We start from the raw sequence: 26736 nt of genomic DNA, 5'->3' as shown, positions 1-26736 counted from the left end.
TGATGTTTAAAGGTGCATATATATATTTACAAAAACAACCCAACTTGGGCAATATGAAATGTCATTAGACAATTATTGTTTTGGATAGCATATGTGGATTTATTCCATCTGCAATCATCAAAGGGCAACAATTACGGAATTAAGTTTGAGGAGATAGAGTTTGAGGGGTAAACTCTGTTAATCATATTTATATAGTGTGAGACTGCTCACAACACTTTATAGATTCTAATAATTTTTTCTTCTTCAGTGGATATTCACTCTAAAAGTTTTAACAATAATGCTCAAATTGGCAAATAAAGAGTCTATTAGAATATTAATACTAGGAGTTAGTATATATGTGCGATCTTTGATAGGGTACAATTTTCTGCACTACATCTATCTGGGAACTGAATTGTCAGAAAAAAATGGCAAGGTGTTGATTCCTGATAGCATTCTAATTGCACTTAAATTTAGGTGTATCTATGTGGTTCAAACCTAATGTGTTGTATATATAAATTTATAGAGATAAATCAATATAATGAGTTGTGAAAATAGTATACAGATTCCATTTATCATATTTGAATAGGAAACGGAGTTGTAAGGGCATTCACTACGGTTGCGTGATCAGGTAGGCTATTATATATGTAAAAAAAGAATGTGAATAAAAATATAATACTATAGGTGCTGATAATGAAACAGTCTCTATCAATCAACTGTAATGACATTTCATTTACAATGAATGGACACAGGGTCAATATTCAAAACATCAACATACAGATTATATATATAGTGTATACAATTGCCAGTTCCTATGGTAAATCCTGAAAGATAAGATAGGAAAAGCTAGTACAGAGACAGAGAGACAAAGGAACAAAAGAGGATCATATTAGTACCATGATTTTAAGCATAATCTATTTCAAAAAAGGAGCAAGATCTATCTTGGCATTAAGGCCTCTTGGAGCTAATGTTTTGAGGCGATGGATCCAAAATGTTTCCCTCTTTAGAAGTTCTGACCCCCTATCCCCTCCCCTCCAATGGGGTAGTACATGTTCGATGGCTTTAAAGATTAGGCCTGTTGGTTCTCCACCGTGACATTCAGAAAAATGATTTGGTATATATACTGTGGTTAGTCAATTTTCTCTTGATGCCACTCAGATGTTCGATAATTCGAGTTCTTACTGGTCTTATGGTCTTTCCGATATATTGTAACTTGCAGGAACATTCCATTAGATAGACTACATGGTCTGTCCTGCAAGTCATAAAGGTTTCAATATTGAAGACTTCACCAGTGACATTAGAGCAAAAATTAGTATGATCAGAAGACCTGAATCCACACGCCTTACAACTTGTACAGCCAAAAAAACCTTTCTTATTTAACCATCTATTGTTCTTAGAATTGGTGTCCCTTAATGCACTAGGGGCTAATTTGTCTTTAAGATTAGAGGCTTTTTTAAAAATCACATTTGGTCTGTCTGGGATATTGGGACCCAACACTGGATCGTTTTTGAGTATGTCCCAGTGCTTTAGAATGATGTTCTTAATTTTTCCTGCATCTCTACTATATCCCGTCAGAAATGCAAAATCATATTTGTTGTTTCTATTTAAATTCTTTTGCTTAGGTACCAGTAGATCCTCTCTCTGAAGTTCCCCTGCCCTACTTATAGCTGATTCTATTGTTTCCTCCTTGTAGTTTTTCTCCAAGAACCTGTTTTTAATTATTTCAGATTGTGTAATGTATTGTTCTTTGTCTGTGCAATTCCTTCTTATTCTGGTGAACTGGCTTGCTGGTACATTGTCCATCCATTGTGGTATATGGCAACTGTCTCTCTTGATGAAGTTGTTTTTATCTATATCTTTAAAATAAGTTTTTGTCTTTATAGATTCGTTTTCGATATAGATATTTAAATCTAGGAAATTGATTTGATCCTTGCTCCATTCACTAGTAAATTTTAAATTGTGTGAGTTAATATTCATCTCATTGATAAATTTAATAAGTGTATCTTCTCCCCCACTCCAAATGAAAAACACATCATCAATGTAGCGGCGATAGAGGACAAGATTCGCACCAAGCTCACCCCCTGACCAGATGTTGTCTGTCTCCCAATCTGAAACAAACAGATTGGCGTAGCTTGGAGCGAATCTCGTCCCCATCGCCGTCCCACATTTTTGCAAATAAAAAGTGTGTGAATACCAAAAATAATTGTGCTCTAGTATGAATTTTATACTGTCAATAATAAATTCAACCTGTGATGCTGGTAGACTCTCATCCTCCTGTAGAACCCGCCTGACTGATTTGCAACCCTGTGTGTGTTCTATAATTGTATACAGTGAAGCAACGTCGCATGTTGCCAATAGAAAGTGTTTTTCCCATTTGACACAACTCAAAAGATTGAGTATCTCTACTGTATCTTTTAGATAGGCCTTTTGTTTGACCACATATTTTTGTAAGAATGTATCTATATATAAAGAGAGGTTGGCAGTTAGTGAGTCAATCCCCGAGACTATTGGTCTGCCTGGGGGATTGACTACACTCTTATGGATCTTTGGAAGGAAGTAGAAGACCGGCATCTTGGCTTTATTTCGGTACAAGAAATTGTATTCTTTTTCATCCAGTATGCCGGTCTCCCTTCCCCCATCCAACAGCATTTTGAGTTCTTCTGTATATTTAATGATGGGATTGCCTGACAACTTTTCATATGTGTTGGTGTCTCCTAGCAATCTCAATGCCTCTTCTTCATATTTATCTCAATCCATAAGGACTATCCCCCCCCCTTTGTCTGCCTGTTTGACCACCAAATCCTTATTATCCATAAGTTGTTTAAGGGCATCTTTTTCATACCTTTCATATCTTTTTCAGTACCACTGCTGGTACTTCCCTGATAGTGTTGTGCTCAATGTGTCTCCCTAGGAAATAACGTTTCACAGTGAGTTTCCTTAGGAAACGGTTGGCATCAATGGTAGAACAAGAAAGAAGATTCATACACACAGGGTTGAAACCCAAATCCACCTTCTTCCCACATTTTGCCACAGGGAACCATTTGGAAGTTTTTTTTCAAATGATAACAAAAGAATTTGAAAATTTGAGTACAGATTTGAAAGAAAAGGGAAATCAGAAAAAAGAAAACTTAACTAAGAATGAAAAAGATGCCCTTAAACAACTTATGGATAATAAGGATTTGGTGGTCAAACAGGCAGACAAAGGGGGGGGGATAGTCCTTATGGATCGAGATAAATATGAAGAAGAGGCATTGAGATTGCTAGGAGACACCAACACATATGAAAAGTTGTCAGGCAATCCCATCATTAAATATACAGAAGAACTCAAAATGCTGTTGGATGGGGGAAGGGAGACCGGCATACTGGATGAAAAAGAATACAATTTCTTGTACCGAAATAAAGCCAAGATGCCGGTCTTCTACTTCCTTCCAAAGATCCATAAGAGTGTAGTCAATCCCCCAGGCAGACCAATAGTCTCGGGGATTGACTCACTAACTGCCAACCTCTCTTTATATATAGATACATTCTTACAAAAATATGTGGTCAAACAAAAGCCCTATCTAAAAGATACAGTAGAGATACTCAATCTTTTGAGTTGTGTCAAATGGGAAAAACACTTTCTATTGGCAACATGCGACGTTGCTTCACTGTATACAATTATAGAACACACACAGGGTTGCGAATCAGTCAGGCGGGTTCTACAGGAGGATGAGAGTCTACCAGCATCACAGGTTGAATTTATTATTGACAGTATAAAATTCATACTAGAGCACAATTATTTTTGGTATTCACACACTTTTTATTTGCAAAAATGTGGGACGGCGATGGGGACGAGATTCGCTCCAAGCTACGCCAATCTGTTTGTTTCAGATTGGGAGACAGACAACATCTGGTCAGGGGGTGAGCTTGGTGCGAATCTTGTCCTCTATCGCCGCTACATTGATGATGTGTTTTTCATTTGGAGTGGGGGAGAAGATACACTTATTAAATTTATCAATGAGATGAATATTAACTCACACAATTTAAAATTTACTAGTGAATGGAGCAAGGATCAAATCAATTTCCTAGATTTAAATATCTATATCGAAAACGAATCTATCAAGACAAAAACTTATTTTAAAGATATAGATAAAAACAACTTCATCAAGAGAGACAGTTGCCATATACCACAATGGATGGACAATGTACCAGCAAGCCAGTTCACCAGAATAAGAAGGAATTGCACAGACAAAGAACAATACATTACACAATCTGAAATAATTAAAAACAGGTTCTTGGAGAAAAACTACAAGGAGGAAACAATAGAATCAGCTATAAGTAGGGCAGGGGAACTTCAGAGAGAGGATCTACTGGTACCTAAGCAAAAGAATTTAAATAGAAACAACAAATATGATTTTGCATTTCTGACGGGATATAGTAGAGATGCAGGAAAAATTAAGAACATCATTCTAAAGCACTGGGACATACTCAAAAACGATCCAGTTTTGGGTCCCAATATCCCAGACAGACCAAATGTGATTTTTAAAAAAGCCTCTAATCTTAAAGACAAATTAGCCCCTAGTGCATTAAGGGACACCAATTCTAAGAACAATAGATGGTTAAATAAGAAAGGTTTTTTTGGCTGTACAAGTTGTAAGGCGTGTGGATTCAGGTCTTCTGATCATACTAATTTTTGCTCTAATGTCACTGGTGAAGTCTTCAATATTGAAACCTTTATGACTTGCAGGACAGACCATGTAGTCTATCTAATGGAATGTTCCTGCAAGTTACAATATATCGGAAAGACCATAAGACCAGTAAGAACTCGAATTATCGAACATCTGAGTGGCATCAAGAGAAAATTGACTAACCACAGTATATATACCAAATCATTTTTCTGAATGTCACGGTGGAGAACCAACAGGCCTAATCTTTAAAGCCATCGAACATGTACTACCCCATTGGAGGGGAGGGGATAGGGGGTCAGAACTTCTAAAGAGGGAAACATTTTGGATCCATCGCCTCAAAACATTAGCTCCAAGAGGCCTTAATGCCGAGATAGATCTTGCTCCTTTTTTGAAATAGATTATGCTTAAAATCATGGTACTAATATGATCCTCTTTTGTTCCTTTGTCTCTCTGTCTCTGTACTAGCTTTTCCTATCTTATCTTTCAGGATTTACCATAGGAACTGGCAACTGTATACACTATATATATAATCTGTATGTTGATGTTTTGAATATTGACCCTGTGTCCATTCATTGTAAATGAAATGTCATTACAGTTGATTGATAGAGACTGTTTCATTATCAGCACCTATAGTATTATATTTTTATTCACATTCTTTTTTTACATATATAATAGCCTACCTGATCACGCAACCGTAGTGAATGCCCTTACAACTCCGTTTCCTATTCAAATATGATAAATGGAATCTGTATACTATTTTCACAACTCATTATATTGATTTATCTCTATAAATGTATATATACAACACATAAGGTTTGGACCACATAGATACACCTAAATTTAAGTGCAATTAGAATGCTATCAGGAATCAACACCTTGCCATTTTTTTCTGACAATTCAGTTCCCAGATAGATGTAGTGCAGAAAATTGTACCCTATCAAAGATCGCACATATATACTAACTCCTAGTATTAATATTCTAATAGACTCTTTATTTGCCAATTTGAGCATTATTGTTAAAACTTTTAGAGTGAATATCCACTGAAGAAGAAAAAATTATTAGAATCTATAAAGTGTTGTGAGCAGTCTCACACTATATAAATATGATTAACAGAGTTTACCCCTCAAACTCTATCTCCTCAAACTTAATTCCGTAATTGTTGCCCTTTGATGATTGGAGATGGAATAAATCCACATATGCTATCCAAAACAATAATTGTCTAATGACATTTCATATTGCCCAAGTTGGGTTGTTTTTGTAAATATATATATGCACCTTTAAACATCATAAGATTATTATGTCTGCTTTCTGTTTGCTTCTTTATTGCATTGTCATTTGCACTTACTCATTAATGTATGCGAAGCAATTCACTGTATGTCTTGAAATTTCCAACTTCACTCCCACAATAATAGCCATAGATCAGGTTGTTTAATTGTTTTATTGTATAATTGAATAGATTAGCTTGTCTATAGGGTAGAAAAAATGCACAAAAGCGCACAAGGGAAGGAATTAGTATTAATTTATTAAAACAAACACATAAACAGCTGAGGGGATCCAACCCCTCCTCAGCTCAATGAATTAGCTGCCCAGAAATGTAAACCATATATATGGTCTCTAAACATAGAAAACTCTAACACAGTAAAACATACACAACATAAGAAAAAAACACAATCAATGTAAAAATAATAAACAGAGAGAGTACTAACAGCCCAAGGGAGTTAAGGTAAAAACCGCCATAGAGAGCTATAATACTGCTGACAGGGGGAAACGAACACTCACACTGAGGCAAAGAAGGGGGACCTCTGATGACCGTACAGGATCCGGATCACGGCATCAAGGAAGATGGAAACAACCGCCTCTGGAGCCTCAGGCAAGCTCCGTTTCAGCCTCTCAGCAAACACGCGCAGGATGACCTGTCGTGACCTCTACGCGTTTCGCACCACGTGCTTCGTCAGGAGGTCACGTACAGCGTCATCCGCGCGTATTTATAGGAAGAAGGGAATCAGTTAGGACGGCCCCCTTCCGAAGCCAAACCCAATGCCCTTAGAATGCCAGTAATAAGTTTAAAGTGATGCTACCTCTTTCCCTTGCAATGTCACGTGTTGCAACAGTCACGTGTTGCAGGTTAACAGACACAAATACGAATCCGGACCTGCAATACTTACATAAACATGAACATGACATAACTTGAGATCATCAACTTATATTAATACATACACTGAATTAGAGCAAAAACAAATATACATTTTACATATTAATTGCACATGATGAGACTATAATTCATCTTTTAGATACCCAGTTAATTAAAATAGATACATATAGTGCTTTAATTAAAAAAAACATATAATGTTAATACATATACCATAAAAATGAGAGACTAATATAATATTGAATAATTAATAAAAATAAATTGTATTTTGATACTATAGATAATAGGATGGCTGTACCACTTGATTTCACCACCTTATTTTTGTCTAGTTTAGATAATAGGAACAATAGAAGTGCGTTAGTAGGTCAAATGTTTTGTGATGATGTCAATTTGGAAGATGATTCCACTGATTTACCCTCATTAGTACTTGCCCTTACAAAATTGTTGGAGCAAGAAACTAAGGCATTTTGGGAACTTGTATCCTTTGAAGAATATATTAAGCATAAAAGGATCCCTAGAGGGTTGCGACTGTTAATTAAACCCACGCATGGCAATGAAAATCCAGCTTTTTTAGCCATTTGGGAAGAAATTCTTGAGATCAGTTCCACTAACCTCGTCAAACTCCTTATGGGAGAGAGGAAAAAGGAACTACAAGAATTGTCCGTCAAAATTGATAAGGTTAAGACGGACATTATCAGTTTGCCAACACTAGAGGGGCTGCCAAAATTGGTAGAAGATATGGTGGGGAAACTGAAAAAACATGAGAAAGGGATCATGTTGAGGAAAAATAAGAAATTTTTAAGAGATAAAATTGATTATTTGGAGAACAGGCAAAAAGATTGGAAAGACAAAACAGTCAAAAGTGCTAATAAGGACATAACCTTACATGATCAGACTCCACAAAAGTCAGTAAGCACAAATCCATCTAAAATAGAACCAATGAAAAAGGATCAAAATCTGTCCGGTGCCATTCCAAAAATCAATAAATCTCTAAAAAATCCTCAGAAAAATGAGAAAGCCAACAAAGTGAATAAAAATTCGAAAAGACCACACTATGAGAATAAGAAAGATCACTCTAAGGAAAGGCCTTATCAACAATACAAATATAGAGAGAAAAGCCATAGTGATAATTGGTCAATAGTGGGCAAAAATGGGAAGCCAAATGATATCAAACATAAATATAAACATCCAAGGAGAGAACAATATGCTCCTAAGGAAGACAAACGTATAGAATTTGATATCCCGGTTTCTAATAAATTCTCAAAACTAAGAGGTAAAGGAAGTGTCAGTGAAAATGATGATAATAATGACTGTTTTTTTCAGAAAACAACAAAAAACAAGCTCAAAAGACCGAGCTGGGATCTAGACAACCCTCCCTCAAATCCCCTGACAAAAGTGAATTGCAAAAGGGGATACTCAGACGAGGTAAGAGAGGAGGGAGAAAGCCCGCCCACAAAGAGGGAATCCCTGAGTCATTAACATTAATCTCTAGCGGGATATTTAATTTATCTTCGCTCACTATAGATCACCATCTCTTTCAGGTGCTAAAGAAGGGGCTCACCTTTGCACCTACAAGGGATGCGAAAGAGTTTGATCTATACATTGACCTTCAAAAATATTTGAGGAAAATGACATTACAGCGTCATTTTAGTAGCTCTGGTGACAAACTAGCTAATACTCAAATTAAAAAACCTAAAGAGCATGATATTGAAGATGCAGCATTAATTGAGGACCTTGAAGCCCTTTTAAGAGAAAGTGACCCAGATTTTGTCAATTTTAGTAGTTACCTTCACTCAGGATTTAAGTCCAAATCAGTCTTCTACCCATATGCTTCTAGAGGACATAATATTGATCTATTTGGTAAATTGGTGGAGAGGGACTTTAAGGAAATGTGTAAAAAAAGATCCTCTAAACATCATTCCAACCTTACCTGGGAGGAACGTAAAAGTATAAACACCTTGAAAGCCAACCCAGATATTGTCTTGAGGTCAGCTGACAAAGGGGGTGGAATAGTCCTCTTGGATAAAGAGGACTATTTTAAAGAGGCTTATCGCATTTTGGAGGACAAAACCACTTATGTTTCTTTAGAGAGAGATCCAACTCGAGAATACTTGGGACTCATTAAAAAACATTTGACTGAGGCTTTTGCAATTGGGATTTTGTCTAAGCCAGAATATGAATATATGCTCATTGAGACACCCACAGTCCCTATTTTTTACTACATCCCCAAGATTCACAAATCCCTCACTTCCCCACCTGGACGCCCTATTATTTCAGGAATCAATTCTATTACTTCTAATTTGTCCACATATATTGATTTTTACCTACAATCACTAGTCACATCACTTCCGTCTCACCTTAAAGACACCACTATGGTTTTACAGGTTTTGGATAATTTTGTTTGGAATGATAGTTGTAGATTAGCCACTTTAGATGTGCAAGCACTATACACGAGCATCCCCCACCAAAAAGGCATAGAGGCAACAAGGCACTTTCTTATGAACCCACAACTATTACCTATAACCCAAATTGATTTTATTCTCACATCAATTGAATTTATTTTGGGTCACAATTATTTTATGTTTGATTCCCTTTATTTTTTACAAATCGTGGGGACGGCGATGGGGACTACGTTTGCCCCATCGTTCGCTAACCTATATATGGGACTGTGGGAGTCGCTTGAGGTATTTCGATGTTCTCCTCCACAGCTTAGGCTGTGGAGGAGATATATCGATGACATCATCATTGTGTGGGAGGGAACTGAGGAATCCTATCTTGGATTTGTTGATCAACTAAATGCAAATCAATTTAATCTAAAATTTAGTGGTGTTAATAGTTCAGTTAGCATTAATTTCCTCGATTTGGAAATATATATTGAATCCAATACAGTTCAGACCAAAACACACTTTAAAGCTACTAACGTCAATTCTTATCTTGACCCTCTTAGCTGTCATGACAAAAGATGGGTTCAAAATATTCCCTTTAACCAGTTTCTAAGATTAAAGAGAAATGATTCTAAGGTTGAGGAATTTGATATACAATCTAAGTTCCTCAAAACAAGATTTCTCGATAAGAATTATAATGAGGAACTGATAGATTCCTCAATAAAGAAACTGGAAAAAATAGAAAGGAAATCACTGATGAAATATAATAAAAACAAGAGGGACAAAAGTAAAAATACAAAAATCCCTGCTTTTATAACTCAGTTCAGTGATATGCATAATGGGGTCAGGAAAATCCTAAAAAAAAACACTGGGGAATACTGAAAATGGACCCTGTATTGGGCCCTCAGTTAAATTCACAACCAGGGATAGTGTTTAAACGTGCGCCAAATTTAAAAAATATGTTGGCCCCAAGCCAAATCACCAGAAAAGCCATCGCATCTGGTGACATTAAAGATCGCTTGGGCATTAAAGGCACATATAAATGTGGGAAGTGCAAGGCGTGTAAACATATTTGTAAAGGAACTACAGTCACGTCTTGTGCCACTAAGCGGAGTTACAATACCAAAAGTTTCATTAACTGTCAGACTACGCATGTGGTTTATGTCTTACAGTGTAACTGTAATTTACAGTACATCGGTAAGACAAAACGGCCACTGAAAATGCGTATGTTAGAACATTTGAGAAACGTAAAAAACATACCGAAAATTACAGCTAAAGGTATGCCGCTTACACCACTATTAAAACATTTTAAAGAGATTCACAACAATGACCCCACTTGCATCACATTTAAAGGGCTTGAACATATCCAAATGAACAGCAGACAAGTCAATAGAGATACTGTAATCATTTATTAAAACGTGAACAGTATTGGATATATGAAATGCAAACTAGACATCCGATTGGTTTTAATGAACTTATTGAGCTCACTCCATTTTTGAGATAATATATTTGGCTCAATGTCTGTTTATTTTTATCTTTATTTTTATTAATTATTCAATATTATATTAGTCTCTCATTTTTATGGTATATGTATTAACATTATATGTTTTTTTTAATTAAAGCACTATATGTATCTATTTTAATTAACTGGGTATCTAAAAGATGAATTATAGTCTCATCATGTGCAATTAATATGTAAAATGTATATTTGTTTTTGCTCTAATTCAGTGTATGTATTAATATAAGTTGATGATCTCAAGTTATGTCATGTTCATGTTTATGTAAGTATTGCAGGTCCGGATTCGTATTTGTGTCTGTTAACCTGCAACACGTGACTGTTGCAACACGTGACATTGCAAGGGAAAGAGGTAGCATCACTTTAAACATATTACTGGCATTCTAAGGGCATTGGGTTTGGCTTCGGAAGGGGGCCGTCCTAACTGATTCCCTTCTTCCTATAAATACGCGCGGATGACGCTGTACGTGACCTCCTGACGAAGCACGTGGTGCGAAACGCGTAGAGGTCACGACAGGTCATCCTGCGCGTGTTTGCTGAGAGGCTGAAACGGAGCTTGCCTGAGGCTCCAGTGGCGGTTGTTTCCATCTTCCTTGATGCCGTGATCCGGATCCTGTACGGTCATCAGAGGTCCCCCTTCTTTGCCTCAGTGTGAGTGTTCGTTTCCCCCTGTCAGCAGTATTATAGCTCTCTATGGCGGTTTTTACCTTAACTCCCTTGGGCTGTTAGTACTCTCTCTGTTTATTATTTTTACATTGATTGTGTTTTTTTCTTATGTTGTGTATGTTTTACTGTGTTAAAGTTTTCTATGTTTAGAGACCATATATATGGTTTACATTTCTGGGCAGCTAATTCATTGATCTGAGGAGGGGTTGGATCCCCTCAGCTGTTTATGTGTTTGTTTTAATAAATTAATACTAATTCCTTCCCTTGTGCGCTTTTGTGCATTTTTTCTTCTCTGTTTCTCAGGGTGTCCTCCCCCCCTTCGAGGGGGGATCACCTCTGAAGTGGGAGCTTCTGGGGAGACGCTCCATGCACGTGCAGCACAGGGATTATTCCTATCAAAACATCTGCAGCACGAGCGCTGAAAATCCTGCTTTTTGCTTTGTTGTCTATAGGGTATATAAGAATCAACTGTACCCAATTTTACACACTCCTGACGAAGCCGACAACAGCTACAGCAAGCTGGGCGAAACGCGTTGAGTGGACCAATTTTGGGCTCAGACGCGACCCGTAGCTGACCAACTCTGCAGCCGTGACGTCATCTTCCTGGACGGGCGCCTTGAGGGAGGCTCTGAACCGGCACACAGATCCGTGGAAGAAAGCCAGACACCCGAGGGAGGCGGTGAGCAGTTCGGGGAGCTTCTACTTTCTCCATTTGTGAGATACATGCTTGATTTTTACTGGCACATTGTAAGTGCGCATTTTATAGACCCGTTTTTTAAAATATAAAGTTGTACCTTTTTGATCGCACTATGTAGTTCTCTCTCTATTTTACATACATCATCCTGCTGACGGTATCTCCAACAAGGGGGGTCCAGATTGCAGCCATCTATATGGGTGGCAACCCAATTTGCCAACTGCCTGAATAACTCATATATCTTGTGAGTAGTACATTTATACGAGCCAAGACACAATCATTCCACTTTTTAGAAACGTCTGCACTTAAATTTGTGTTTTTTTCCCCTTATGCTCCCCCTGGATGTTTGAGAAAACTGTAGTAGAAATGTACCATATTTCCTCGATTGTAAGACGCCAACGATTGTAAGACGCACCATCGATTTGGCCCTTACAATCAAGGAAAATTACATTTTCACTTTCCAAGTTTCAGGAGAGGTCCCATGTCAGTGGAGAATGAAGCGGGCGGCGGCAGGAGAGGTCCCACGTCTGCAGATGGTTGAAGATGGACAGCGGGCGGGAGTACGGCGGCGGGACAGGTCCCAAGTCTGCAGGTGAATGAAGATAAGAAGACAGTGGGCGGGCGTGTTGTGGTGGCAGGAGATCATAACAGCAGGAGAGCTGAGCAGGAGCAGAGTGGTGTAGGGGAACGGCTTGGGAGGTGCACACAGTTACACCGGAAGTTGACTGGTGTCTGACTTCTGGTTACAGTGTGCACCTCCCAAGCCGTTCCCCTATGCCGCTCTGCTCCTGCTCAGCTCTCCTGCTATTATGATCTCCTGCTGCCCCCACCGCACATCCGCCCGCCATCTTCTTATCTTCATTCACCTGCAGACTTGGGACCTTTCCTGCCGTACTCCCGCCACTCACCCAGCATACTCCCGCCCCCCGCTTTATCCTCCACTGACATGGGACCTCTACTGAAACGTGGTGAGTGAAAAGATGGGGTTAGTACTGTAGACACTTTGTTTTATTATAAAAAAAATTAATACATCGATTCTAAGACGCACCGCGATTTGAGACATGTGAAAATCAGAAAAAAGGTGCGTCTTAGAATTGAGGAAATAGGGTATGTCTATTATCCCGCAGCTGAAAAATAAAAAAGACAGACGGTTCCTGCCACGACATCACTATGGGGTGTCCACAGCAATAATCCTCTGGAGCCGAGGCAGCCACGGTCACTCAACTTGCCCCGGTGCCAGAGACACTAAAGGTGGCAACTACGTATTGAAGGTTAGAGGGCAGATTTTGTAGGAGTGAAGAACAGTATGTTTGCTTGGAAAGGGGGAGGGCAGTGTTAGAGGTAGTGAGTGGGTAGCCACGATTGTGGCTTAGAATGTCGGGGGCGACGTGTGGTGGCCGGAGCCAGTTTTTCTAAGGCTGATGAAAGTGTACTGCTGTATAGAGAGATTGCTATGTCAGGGAAGGAAAGGGTAGAGATGGAAGAGGTTGTAAAAATGTTGGAAATTGTAGGGGGTCAGGAGCATGTATGTTTCTGTATGTGTGTTGAAGTAGGTGTGAGGGTGCACAGGGTGGAGTGATGCTAAAGGTCAGAATCTTAATAAGATTCTAATGTTTGATACAACTTTTAAAATCTATTTTGCAACAAGGAGACGACGATAAATAGCTTGTATTGTGTTGAACATTTACAACTGTACAGGTGCGCCGACGAGTATTCTAAAACATGCTTTAAATTTGCCTTTGAAAATCTGGGGCTATCACAAACAAGATCCAGGTACATGCTGTGTACATGCTGCAACATTTCACTGACATTTCTGCAGACGAATGTCCCATCAGATAACACAGCAGGGGTCCCTGGCAGTCCCATTCAGTTTGAATGGGACTGCCAGGGACCTCCGCTGTTAATCCGATGGGCCATTAGTCTGTCTGCAGAAATGTCACTGAAATGTTGCAGCATGTACCCAGCATGTACCTGAGTTTTGTTGGTGATTGCCCCAGGTTTGTTTTAGAATACTCGGCGGCACTACAGTATGCTATTACCTGTGCTTTCTTCAGAATCTTTGGTTTAGAGGGAAATACAACTTTTAACAGTTTTTTTCTGGAGCAAGTGGAAAGCAGCATGAATTTTATTTGATGTCTTCTCCATCCCTACTGATTTTCTTAAACTCCCCCCACACTGCTCCCCATACTGAGACATCTGTTAACCCTTTGTTCTGTTTTCAACCAAATATATTAAATGCATTTCCATTAATAATTGCATTTCATAATCTCGAATAAACTCCAGCTACGTTACCTCATTTTTGTTGAAAATTAAAACCTTTAACTTAACCCTGTCGCAGACAGGGGGTCCAGCAACGCATTGTGCAAAACAGTTACTGTTTTTTGTTACATTGTTTATAAGTTTGATTGTTACACTTACCCCATGACCACACTCTAGGCATGGAACCATAAGTATATGGAGGCTGTGAAGAACCCTGGTGTGACGCAGGAGATGGAGCACTATAATTGTAAGACATACCAGCATTAAACGAACCAGGTGTTGAAAACATCTGTGGCTGCATTGAGTTAGCGTAGTTGGAGTAAGACTGATTTGTAGCGAAAGAGTTTTGTATTAAGAATGCCGAGGGTCCACCATATGGAACGATCTGTTGTCTATCACTGGATATTCCCTGATATGTTTGGGTCACTACACTATTACTGCTATTCTGATACCAGAAGTATGAAGAAGAGTTCCAAGGATAGACTGGGTCGGGGGGCTGTGCATATGTGCTACTCATTTGTGCCACTGCCCATGAAGGGGCACTGTTGCAATCATTAGAACCACTATTATGCTGCACTGGTTGATCACTGTGAAAAGAAGATTCATCCTTTTCTTGGGCTTTTGCTTCAGTAACAGGAAATACAGGGATTTTGCTCTTTTGTGCCTGTGATGGAGCACTGGCTTTAGAGTATTTGTCAACAAAATGCACATTATGGCTCTTCTTCTGATCAACTGAAAGCCCTATTTTAAGAGTTGTTTTGTTCTCTTCATTTTGGACCATGGCCGCTTGAGATGTTACACCAACATTTTTCTTAGCTGAAGAAAATCTGGATTCTGAGGAAGGATGTACATCTTTTTCATCTTGTACCTGAACTTGATGCTTAGGATACAGATGTCCATTGTCAACAGGCAGAGCAGAGCGATGCATACCGGAAGTTGAAACATTTGATGATGTCTTCACTGAACCAGGGGTGGTGAATTTTAGCGAAAAATCTGAGAAGTTCTTTAACTTTTCAGCTGATGGAATTTCCTTGGAATGCAATCCATATTCTCTTCTCTGTATTTTGCTACCCTCTGTTGAACTAAGTACATGTCCTCTGTGCTCTTTTATCCTCACATCATCCTGACTTGAACAATCGAGGCCTGGAGTTTTTGTCAGTGGTGAAACACATTTCTCCATTGGTACATTTAAAGGGCTCTTGCAATCTTTTACAACTGAACTCACGGAATCTTTAAGATGTGTATCCTCCTTAGTACTTTGAGCATCAATTGCTTTCATCCTGAAAATATTAACAATATAGATATCAGTTCTAACATGTTACAAAACTGTATTTCATAAATCTATTATTGATCAGCTGGAATTTGTCAACTTAAAAGCGCACTCCATGGTATACAGTACAATACCAGTATCCTCTGGGGGGGGGGGGGAGGGAGGGTTTCTGCACATTCAATAGTAATTATGTACACATGAGCAAACAATTAACATGCAGAATTTTATGAATGAGAAACAAAATAAAGTTAGCAACGGCCTTGTGATACTTGCTGATTAGTAAGTCCTGAGATGGACACTTCTATATACAAGACTGCCATATACTGCACTGTGTATATATTATACATATATGTGTGTGTGTGTGTGTGTGTGTGTGTATGTATGTATTTTATATATATATATATATATATATATAAAAATAAATATATGTATGTATGTATATATATATATATATACATATATATATATATATATATATATATATATATATATATATATATATATATATACACACAGCTGAACCCCGTTATAAATCGGTCCTTAGGGTCCACCCGATCAGACCACTTTATAACCGTGATCGCGATTTAAAAAAATGTCTGCCGCGATCAGGGGCTCCTTGTCCGCCAGAGGGGGAGAGCTGGGATTACTCTCCCAGCTCTCCCTAAGCCCGGCCTCGCAGCGGCAGCCCCAGACAGCACTTACCCGGCAGCTGCAGCAGCAGATATCAACTCCCTCCCTGCTTCTGTAAGCTTCTCGCTGACAGATCAGCGCGATAGTGAGAGCTGTCCCTTAAAGAGACATTATGTTTGTGTGTGTATGTATGTGTGTGAGTGTGTGTGTGTGTATGTATGTATGTGAGTGTGTGTGAGTGTACAAGCTCCTCGCTCAACCACTGGCAAATCAACATTTTCAGGTTTGCGGATTGGTTGATTGAGCGCGTCGCCAAAGATTCTGATTGGCCCGCGGCCTCAGATAGCGTGCAGCAGCGGTCAGTGGAACCCCAGAGGTCCTTATGGTTTGCAGGGCTCCCTCAGCAGACCGAGTCTCAAAGTGAAGGTAAGGATTATTATACGAAGGGTGTACTAGTATACTGAGGGTGTATATGAGCGGCGTGAGGGGGGTATATACCAGGGGCGTGAGGGGGGGAACAGATGATGGGGAGTGTGGGGGAACAGATGATGGGGAGTGCGGGGGGAACAGATGATGGGGAGAGAGGGGGGAACAGATGATGGGGAGTGCGGGGGAACAGATGATGGGGAGTGCGGGGGAACAGATGATGGGGAGTGCGGGGGGAACAGATGATGGGGAGTGCGGTGGAATAGATAATGTGGAGTGCGGTGGAACAGATGATGGGGAGTGTGGGGGGAAACAGATGATGGGAGTGCGGTGGGAACAGATGATGGGGAGTGCAGTGGAACAGATGATGGGGAGTGTGGGGGAACAGATGATGGGGAGTGTGGTGGAACAGATGGGGAGTGTGGGGGAAGTACGGGGGAACAGATGATGGGGAGTGTGGGGGGAACAGATGATGGGAGTGCGGGGGGAACAGATGATGGGGAGTGCGGTGGAACAGATGATTGGGAGTGCGGGGGGACAGATGATGGGGAGTGTGGGGGGAACAGATGATGGGGAGTGCGGGGAAACAGATGATGGGGAGTGCAAGGGAACAGATGATGAGGAGTGCTGTGGAACAGATAATGGGGAGTGCAGTGTAACAGATGATGGGGAGTGTGGGGGGAAACAGATGATGGGAGTGCGGTGGGAACAGATGATGGGGAGTGCAGTGGAACAGATGATGGGGAGTGTGGGGGAACAGATGATGGGGAGTGCGGTGGAACAGATGGGGAGTGTGGGGGAAGTACGGGGGAACAGATGATGGGGAGTGTGGGGGGAACAGATGATGGGAGTGCGGGGGGAACAGATGATGGGGAGTGCGGTGGAACAGATGATTGGGAGTGCGGGGGGACAGATGATGGGGAGTGTGGGGGGAACAGATGATGGGGAGTGCGGGGAAACAGATGATGGGGAGTGCAAGGGAACAGATGATGAGGAGTGCTGTGGAACAGATAATGGGGAGTGCAGTGTAACAGATGATGGGGAGTGTGGGGGAAGTACGGGGGAACAGATGATGGGAGTGCGGGGGGACAGATGATGGGGAGGGCGGGGGGAACAGATGATGGGGAGTGTGGTGAAACAGATGATGGGGAGTGCAGGGGAACAGATGATGGGGAGTGCGGTGGAACAGATGATGGGGAGTGTGGGGGAAGTACGGGGGAACAGATGATGGGGAGTGTGGGGGGAACAGATGATGGGAGTGCGGGGGGAACAGATGATGGGGAGTGCGGGTGACAGATGATGGGGAGTGTGGGGGGAACAGATGATGGGGAGTGCGGGGAAACAGATGATGGGGAGTGCAAGGGAACAGATGATGGGGAGTGCGGTGGAACAGATAATGGGGAGTGTGGGGGAAGTACGGGGGGGAACAGATGATGGGAGTGCGGGGGGAACAGATGATGGGGAGTGTGGTGAAACAGATGATGGGGAGTGCAGGGGAACATATGATGGGGAGTGCAGAGGAAGAATGGGGGAACAGATGATCGGGAGTGCGGGGGGTCAGATGATGGGGAGTGCGGGGGCAACAGATGATCAGGAGTGTGGGGGTAACAGATGATCAGGAGTGCGGGGGGGAACAGATGATGGGGAGAGCGGGGGGAACAGATGATGGGGAGTGCGGGGGAACAGATGATGGGGAGTGCGGGGTAACCGATGATGGGGAGTGTGGGGGGACAGAAGATGGGGAGTGCGGGGGACAGATGATGGGGAGTGCGGGGGGAACAGATGATGGGGAGTGCGGGGGACAGATGATGGGGAGTGCGGGGGAACGGATGATTGGGACTGCGGGGGCGATTTCTTTCTCTGCAAATTGACATTATTGCCAAAGATTATCCTCCTTCGTTGTGTGCAGACATTATCCAGTCTTCACAGGGGATGGAATATCTGCTAGGTGTGTTTGGGGGGGAGAATCTCAAACATGCTCTTCCAGCAGTGCAGGAGAAGCTGGTGGAAGCCGTTGGTGAGTCTGCTACTAACCATCTTACAGAAGGTACCTGTGATGTTATTAAAGTTCGCAAAAATTTTTTTTTTTAAACGGGAGCCATGCTCAGACCGCTTTATAAGTGGATACGCGTTATAGCGGATTGCGCTATAACGGGGTTGAGCTGTATATATATATATATATATATATATATATAATACACATTTTAAGTTATGGTGGGTGAACAGGGCGACAAGAAACCTTCACAGTATAGCAGGGGTGGCCAACTCCAATCCTCAAGGGCAACCAGCAGGTCAGGTTTTCAGGATTTCCCTGCTTCAGCACAGGTGGCTCAATCAGTGGCTGAGTAATTATGATTGAGTCACCTGTGCTGAAGCAGGGATATCCTGAAAACCTGACCTGTTGGTGGCCCTTGAGGACTGGATTTTGCCACCCCTGCCATATAGCATATAGCAAATAAAAATATCACTTGTGAGCACATTCAAAATGGCAAAGCCTTTACAACCAACCTCACACTGATGTAACACCTCAAGGTTGAAACATGTCTGTGAGTGGTTTCTCTGGCTTTGCATATAATTCCATGCTGTGCTTAAAAGCTGTGTTAACAGCGAGCATTAGCTTATAAGGGTTCCATGTAAAAATGGTTTTCAGGCAAAATGTGACACGGTGTGCTCATTTGCATGTCATTTTCCAGACTTCCTTGCTGCAGTGGAAGCACTATATGCTAGGTGATAATGGTGATGGGCAGGGTTGCAGACCTGTATAAGACATATGAAAGTGATCTTTTTATTTTATATATATATATATATATATATATATATATATATATATACAGTCAAATCACCCAAAAATCTACTCGCCCAACCAAAAAAATCTACTTGCCACCTAGTCCCGCCCCCAACCCGATCCGAGCAGGCCACCTTCCCCTGCACTCAACACCCGGGTGAGCCCAGCAACCGGGGTTGGAGGAAGAAGTGTACAAGTACATCTAAAAAAGCACCAAGACTCTGCCCTCCAGACTGCCAGTACCTCCAGCCTCCCCACTCCGTGCGCGCCAGTACCTCAAGCCCCCTCCCCCCCATGCGCGATAGTATCTCCATCCTCCCCATCCCATGCGCGCCAGTACCTCCAGCCCCTTCCCTATGTGTGATATCCTCAGCTTCCCCCTCACACTCCGCATTCATTTTTCTTGGAACCTTTCCCGTTCCCATATATACAGAAGGCAATTCTATTTGCATCGGTTGGTTTTAAAAAGTGGCATTTTTGTGTAGTCCACATTGGAAAATGGCTTCCCTTTAAAATGTGGCAGATGTTGCATTATGAAAAACATGTAGAAATGAAGCGTTGCTATCCATGCTAAACTCATTCAGTGCCCAGATATGGCCTGAACTACACAAACGCTATGTCTCTTTCTCGCTCATCTCCCCTGCACCTGGCTTTGTTATCGTCAAATCTGTTAGGTCAATTTAAAAAATAATAATAATAACTTACTCCAGCCACACTATGCGCTTGATTCAATATGAAATTAAAGTCTCATTAGATGGTGACATATGTTTCATCGCATTAGCATTGATAATGTATAATTACAGATAAGCTAAAAATAATTTTCTTTCTTGCAACATCCTGTTGCCATCTCCAATATTTCCTAGACCTAGAGCATAAAACATCTCCATTCAGAGATCGTGTAAGCATTCTTATCTGCTAGGCATAAGAACAAATACATTCGACTAAAATGCAGTATCCCAGCCTTGATTCAACTCAAGTTTATGTGGATACATTGCAGTAGGATTTGGTAACATGCAGATGAACACTCCAAGGGTCACAATATGCTACAGTATGAAACAGTGAGATCGGTGTGCTAAAACACCCCCCCCCCCCCCCCCCTTCATTTGAAGCACGGATTCACATACTCCACTTGGCATTAGTATTCCAGGGGAACAGCACACGTTTCAATAGCCTTTGAAAACCCCAGGAAAGAAGTTCAGCTGAGAATTGTCAGTTAACCCCTTCGTGATAGCTGGCTCTGCAGAAAAGGATGCTGATATATGAAGACCCCCACGCCCTGTGGCAATGCATTTGCTTTGTTTCCTTTGAAAGACACAAGCCTGCTGCATGAATTCACCAGCAGCCGAGAGACAAGTTTCACAAGAGACAACCACATGTTGCATTTGCCTCTGATAACATGCAGAATTGGAGGACAGCTCAGTTTAACCACTTCTGTGCCAAAATGTGTATTATTAATCACATTACCTAACATTACCTAACCAGGATACCCAAAAAAGGTGAGATATTAGTTATGGAAAAAACAGTAATTTAAATAAAAAAATAAAAAACAACCTGATTCACTGGGAAGGGGGTTACAATGCAAAGTAACCCTTTCATGCAACAAGCTGTGGGGTGGAGTCTGCTGGATATATTTCTAGCCTCATATCCCTATGACCAGTAATGAAAGGAGCACTGATCTGTTGCAATAGCTTTGTGGTCAGCAGCATGACACACATGCCAGTGAGATCTCAAGCACATACACAAATAACAAAACACCAGCCACACATCCCACTTCACATTAAAAGTTCCCTGTACCGCTATGTTGCAAAAGCCTTTGGTAGGATAAAGAAAAAACAAACTTTCATGCCATTTTAATTATGTATCAAGATGCAACATGTTTTGGGTTATGTAAAAATACTATGCTCTGATTAGAGATCCCATCAACACCCCAACTTTGCATTAAGCTCCCACAAAACCACCACATGTTGCAAAAGCCTTTGCCAGTGGTAGAACCCCTCTGGCATTACATGGGTTGAATAAAACGTCCCTTTTTGTATGTGTATGTGGTTAAAACACTTACTTTATGTTTGCAATTGCATTCCACTTCTCTTTGCCTCCCTGATCTGTGGTACTGCCCAGGGTGGTAGCACACTGCCCTCCCGCCGGGAACTCGCTGCACACATTGCTCGCGCACCCCGAACTCTGGGGCAGGTGGGAGCAGCTGCAGAAGAACACACACACACACACACACACACACACACACACACACACACACACACACACACACACACACACACACACACACACACACTACAAGGGGGATGCATGAGAGGACATCAGTACTTACCTCTGTGCAGAGAAGGAAGGGCAGGCTTGACTGCTCAGCTCCCATAGAGCATGACAGCGCGCCAACACGTGTCTGCCCAATCAGGAAGGGGGATTTATTTTGGCGCAAGCAGGGAAAATTTAAAAAAAACAAACACGTGTGCTGCTTGGGCCAATAGTTGCTCGCCCAGAGGTTAAATCCACTCACCCCGGGCGTGTAAATGTATAGGATTGTCGAACACTGTGTATATATATATATATATATATATATAAAAAATAAAAAACGAATAGACGATACCGGTCTGTGGCTAATGAAATCTTTTATTTGTGCATGCTTTCGAGATACACTGATCTCTTCTTTCGAGGTATTACAATGAATAAAGCACAAATGTGATCTGTGATTGAAGCCTATCCCTTCCCCCTGTGCTGTACAGTATGTGATTTTATGACTTGAGGTGTTAAAAGGTCCCTGAATGTTGGTGATGTAAGAGTGTGTGTGTGTGTATGTATGTAAATATAAATTTATACAGCGCCCACAGTGTATACAGCGCTTTACACAAGGTGCGTGTGGAGTTGGAGTGGATACCAATGGTAGGTGTAGAAATGTAAGAGGGTGTTGCATTACAATTAATGTGTAGCTACTATGTGATCCCTATTGTTATATAGGGATAGAATTACATAGTGTAGATGTAAGAGACAGCTGTGTCTGCATTCATATAGCGCAGTATGTAGACACATGGCCTTTAGCACTCGTGAAGAGAGTTCTCTTGTGCCAGTAGTGACTCATGAAACCACGGTCTCGGTTTACACCACCGCTAAGTGTCCCAAATAGTTGCATACATTTACATTTAGTTGCTACCTTCAGATCGTTCATCCTATGGCCAGAGTCAGAGAAATGTTCGCCAACAGAACTGTCTCTTATCTGTATATATATATATATATATATATATAAATAAATAAAATGGCCAAGTTCCAATCTGCGCTCAATCAGAACAAGCAAATCATATTGAGTATATAAAAGTAAAAATATATATTGATCCAATAGTCTGTGGTATTGTGGCATGAAAATGATAAGTACAAAAAAATCAATGATTATAAACTAATTCAGTCTAAAAAATTATAACAAACCAAAGAACAATACAAGTGGTAATCCAAGAAAAGATTAATCAAATTGTAAAAACAAATCTGACAATAAGATTGTAACTAGGTCAAGGTTACAGCTGAAGATGTTAAAAGTCTTAATGAGGTAGTCTATGTGTTGCTCCTTCAGGGAGAATTCCCCAGCTTCCTGTATGCTCAAATTCACACTAAAATAGACGAGCACACAGAGAGCAAACTCATAGTGTAGAAAATGTCATTCCAACTTGTAATATAATAAACATAAAATCAATACACTCATATTGCACTCTGCTAGAAAACATATCAAACTCGATCTGGCCTGTAGTAATAGTCCTCCCTGGACTTCCGAAGAGGAGCCACGCTCGGTGTGCTCCGTCCGGGCATATCACCTTGATATGTTCTCTATTCCTACTGAGAGATGATGTCACTTCTGGATGGTACGTCAGGGGATTCAGGCCGCCGTTGACACTTGCTCTATGCGTTTTCGTGAGACTCGGGCTGCAGAAACCCTTGAGGAAGTGAGTCCCTGACTTACATGCAGCCTGAGTCCCCTGATGTACCTTTTCGGAGGTGAAGTCATTTCCCAGCTGCAGCCGTAAAGGAACGGAGAACCACGCAAACATCAAGGAGAGACACCCCGGACGGAAAACACTGTGCGTGGCTCATCTTCGGAGGTCCAGGGAGGATAATTACTATAGGCTAGACCAGGTTTTATATGTTTTCTAGCAGAGAGTGCAATGTGAATCCATTGATTTTGTGTTTTTATACTTCAAATTGGAATTAAATTGTCTACACTATGAGTTTGGTCTCTGTTTGCGCTTCTATTTTTTTTTTTATAATATATCAAAATATATTATCTCACTGTCTCAAAGTGGATGGAAGGTGGCACTGGGTGTTTAAGAAGATGTTTTGTGGCACTTGTGCTGATACGGTAGGTTTAACCATACTATGAAAACTTGAACAATATACTTGGCTAAGGTGGGAAAGGTACTTACCAACATGCAAGTAAGGCCTTAACTTCCAAATATGGAATACGCCTAAAAGCAATGGCCCTTATTCGTTGGAGACCGAATTGTCCCTAGACTTGACAGCATTCAGTGAGACGGTTGATGGTGCTAAGAATCCTCGGAGGTTAAACAAAAGCTGTAATTAACACCTAAATCTGGCTATCTACAACTGCCAGACTCTCTCTAGTGAAGTAACAGTGCAAAAACTGGAAGGCGAACTATAAAAGAGGAAATGTACACTGGCGACACAGTTTATCACACTGCGGCCAGATCCGCAAGCCGGGAGATTTCCCGGCTTGCTAGTGGCCGCCCCTCGGCGTGCCGCGCGTCATAGACGCGCGGTCACGCGTCTTCGGGAGCGTGCGCCCCCTGCACGCGCGTCCAGGGGCTCCCCGAGGGAGCCCTGGTGTCCCGCGATCGCGGGACAGCGGCAGGGGGTTCCGGGGGACCCGGCGGACCCGGCAGCGGTAGGGAGAGCGCCCCGATCGGAGGGCGCTCTTCCGCTGCTTCGGCGCGCGCCCGTCACTCTCGGGCGCGCGCCAGGCTACTGCTGCGGCACAGAACGGGCAAATGCTCGAATAAACTGTGCCGCAGCAGTAATATTATTCGTTTTAATGAAGTAAGAAGAAAATGAAGGCCTCATTGAGCGCCAAAAAGGACACCTATTATATTATCAAGGTACAGAAAATGGAAGAAGCAGTATAGCAGACTTCCTCATTAACAAGAGATAGAGAAACAACATAGTGGAGTGTGAAACCTCAAAGGAAAGAACAGCCAGAATCATCATACAGACTTGCATTAATCCAAGTGTATGTGCCAACATCAAGTCACACAGACTGTGAAGTGGACGACTTCTACCATGAAATCAACGAACTTAACTACAAAGGAAATTGTCAACTCAGGATCATTATGGGAGATTTCAATGCAAAGATTGGTGCCCAACAGAAAGATGAATGTGGAGACAGACTGGTAGAATTTGCAGAATTTGAAAACGTTTATATCATGAATTTGTTCTTCAAGAAGAATCTAAATAGAAAATGGACATGAAGTGGACCCAGTGTAATAAAGAATTAAATTAACTACGTTATATCCTGACAAGAAACACATGATTAAAGACTGCACAGCCCTTAAACCAGTTTGACACAAGAAGTTATCACTGATTGGCTCGCTGCAAATGATTACTGTGACGGGGAGGGAAGGGGTTAAACTTATTTGCTATGCATTACTGTGTTTGCCCTGTCCCAGCCGTTTTTATTCCCCATTTGCAGGCCATTCCCTGCCTGCCAGGTAAAAAAGAAAAAATGCATTGCTTGTCATACCCTCTAACACAGCGGTGCGCAAAGTGGGGGGCGCGACCCCCAGGGGGGGCTGGAGATTGTGCTGGGGGGGCGCGGGCAGTTGCAGAGGCCCCGCGCTCTTCCCCCAGGCATTTAAATTAAATGCCGGGGGATCGCGTGAGGCCCCTGCAACTGTTTACATACCGGGATTCAGCAGTCTGTGTTGCGTCGCCATGGCAACGCGGCGTCAATAGACGCTGCGGCACCATGTGACCTGACGTCACACGCCCACGCAGCGTCATCTGACGCGGATAAAGGTAGGCAGTGGGGCGTGAGAGCCGGGGGCAGAGAGACAGGGGGGCGCAGCACAAAAAGTTTGCGCTCCCCTGCTCTAACCGACACGTGATGGCAGTATAGAAACCGGCATTTCAATGAGCTGTAGATATTTTTATGACAGAGCCTCAAAAGGGTCTCAATGGGCTGTACGTATTTTTATGACCGAGCCTCAAAAGGGATCTCACAGATTTAGAGTCTTCCTGTCTAAAAGGGTGTCAGTTATGAAAAGACCCAGATACCCATAAGTTATACACGGCCAGCATTCTGAGGTATCACAGATGCCAGTCTATTGACATTTATTGGTCAAAAATCAGATGGAGCGTCACCAAGTTATGGGTGTAGCCCAGGTATGCTAAGTGGCATGGGAGTCAACCTGACCCATGCACCCTGCCCTACAGCCCTTTTGACCGTTCTTATGAACTGTGGGTAACTTGGCTATTCGTGGTTGTTTTTGTTCCCACAAGGGGATTGGATCCACATGTTAAAGATAGCTTTGGGCAGTCTATAACTGTGGCTCTCCAGGTATCCCCAGTGTGATTCCTGAATTTTAATCCATGATGTAAAGATGCAAGACTTTGTTACAGCACAGCAGCAACCAGTCCAGTAGTGAAGGGGTTAACAACAACATAACCACAGGACTTTTAAAACCAAGGCTGCATTTCTTGCACTGGCAATCAAAGGACAATTTCTTTTGTTCCAAGGACAATTTATTTCGTTCCCTTATCCCAGTGAGTGTTGTTTTAAGTGTATTCTGAAGATGTCGTGTGTTTGTCTATTAAGAAAATAAATCACAATTTATTTTGCAACTTGTTCTGTTCAATCAAGTACCCAGAAATATAAATGTGTTGATAAAAGTTGGTGTCATCGTGACAATTACATCTGAATGCAAAGATAGAAAGAAGAAAATTGATTAAAAAAATTATTAAAATCAACATCAAGAAGCTAAAGAATAACAGCAGAGAATTTCAACAAGAAGTGAAAAATCACTTCACCTTGCTCAATATGCATTGGAACACTTTAACAAACAATAGAGGAATTGGTAACAAATAATAGTACAGCTCAACCCCGTTATAGCGCGGTCCTCGGGGGCCACCCGATCCGACCGCGCTAGAACCGGGGTCGCGCTAATTTTTAAAAAAATGGCTGCCGCGCGCCTGATCGGGAGGGAGTAAGGAGGGAAGGAAGAGGCGGCCGGAAGCCCTACACGACCCCCAGCAGTGGCCCTCCGAGGCCAGCCGCAACCTGCTCCTTACCTCCCACCACCGGCATCC

The 26736-nt window shown here is 41.8% G+C and overlaps 1 protein-coding gene across 8 annotated transcripts in view; it reads right to left on the bottom strand.

Moving 5' to 3' along the window:
- Window positions 1-26736, bottom strand: part of TEX15 (testis expressed 15, meiosis and synapsis associated) — a 171631-nt gene that overhangs the window by 3038 nt on the left and 141857 nt on the right. For 6 of the 8 annotated variants that reach the window (XM_075604064.1, XM_075604096.1, XM_075604105.1 and 3 more), the window contains one exon: window positions 14471-15591. The exons of 1 other annotated variant lie outside the window; for it this stretch is intronic. In XM_075604064.1, coding sequence (XP_075460179.1) covers window positions 14471-15591 — 1121 coding nt within the window. The remainder of the gene's footprint in view (window positions 1-14470; window positions 15592-26736) is intronic. One more of the 8 variants, XM_075604078.1, reaches the window with a different exon arrangement.

The sequence above is a fragment of the Ascaphus truei genome, chromosome 1, assembly GCF_040206685.1.
Source record: "Ascaphus truei isolate aAscTru1 chromosome 1, aAscTru1.hap1, whole genome shotgun sequence".
NCBI classification, from domain to species: domain Eukaryota; kingdom Metazoa; phylum Chordata; class Amphibia; order Anura; family Ascaphidae; genus Ascaphus; species Ascaphus truei.
This window is presented reverse-complemented; position numbering and strand designations above follow the sequence as displayed.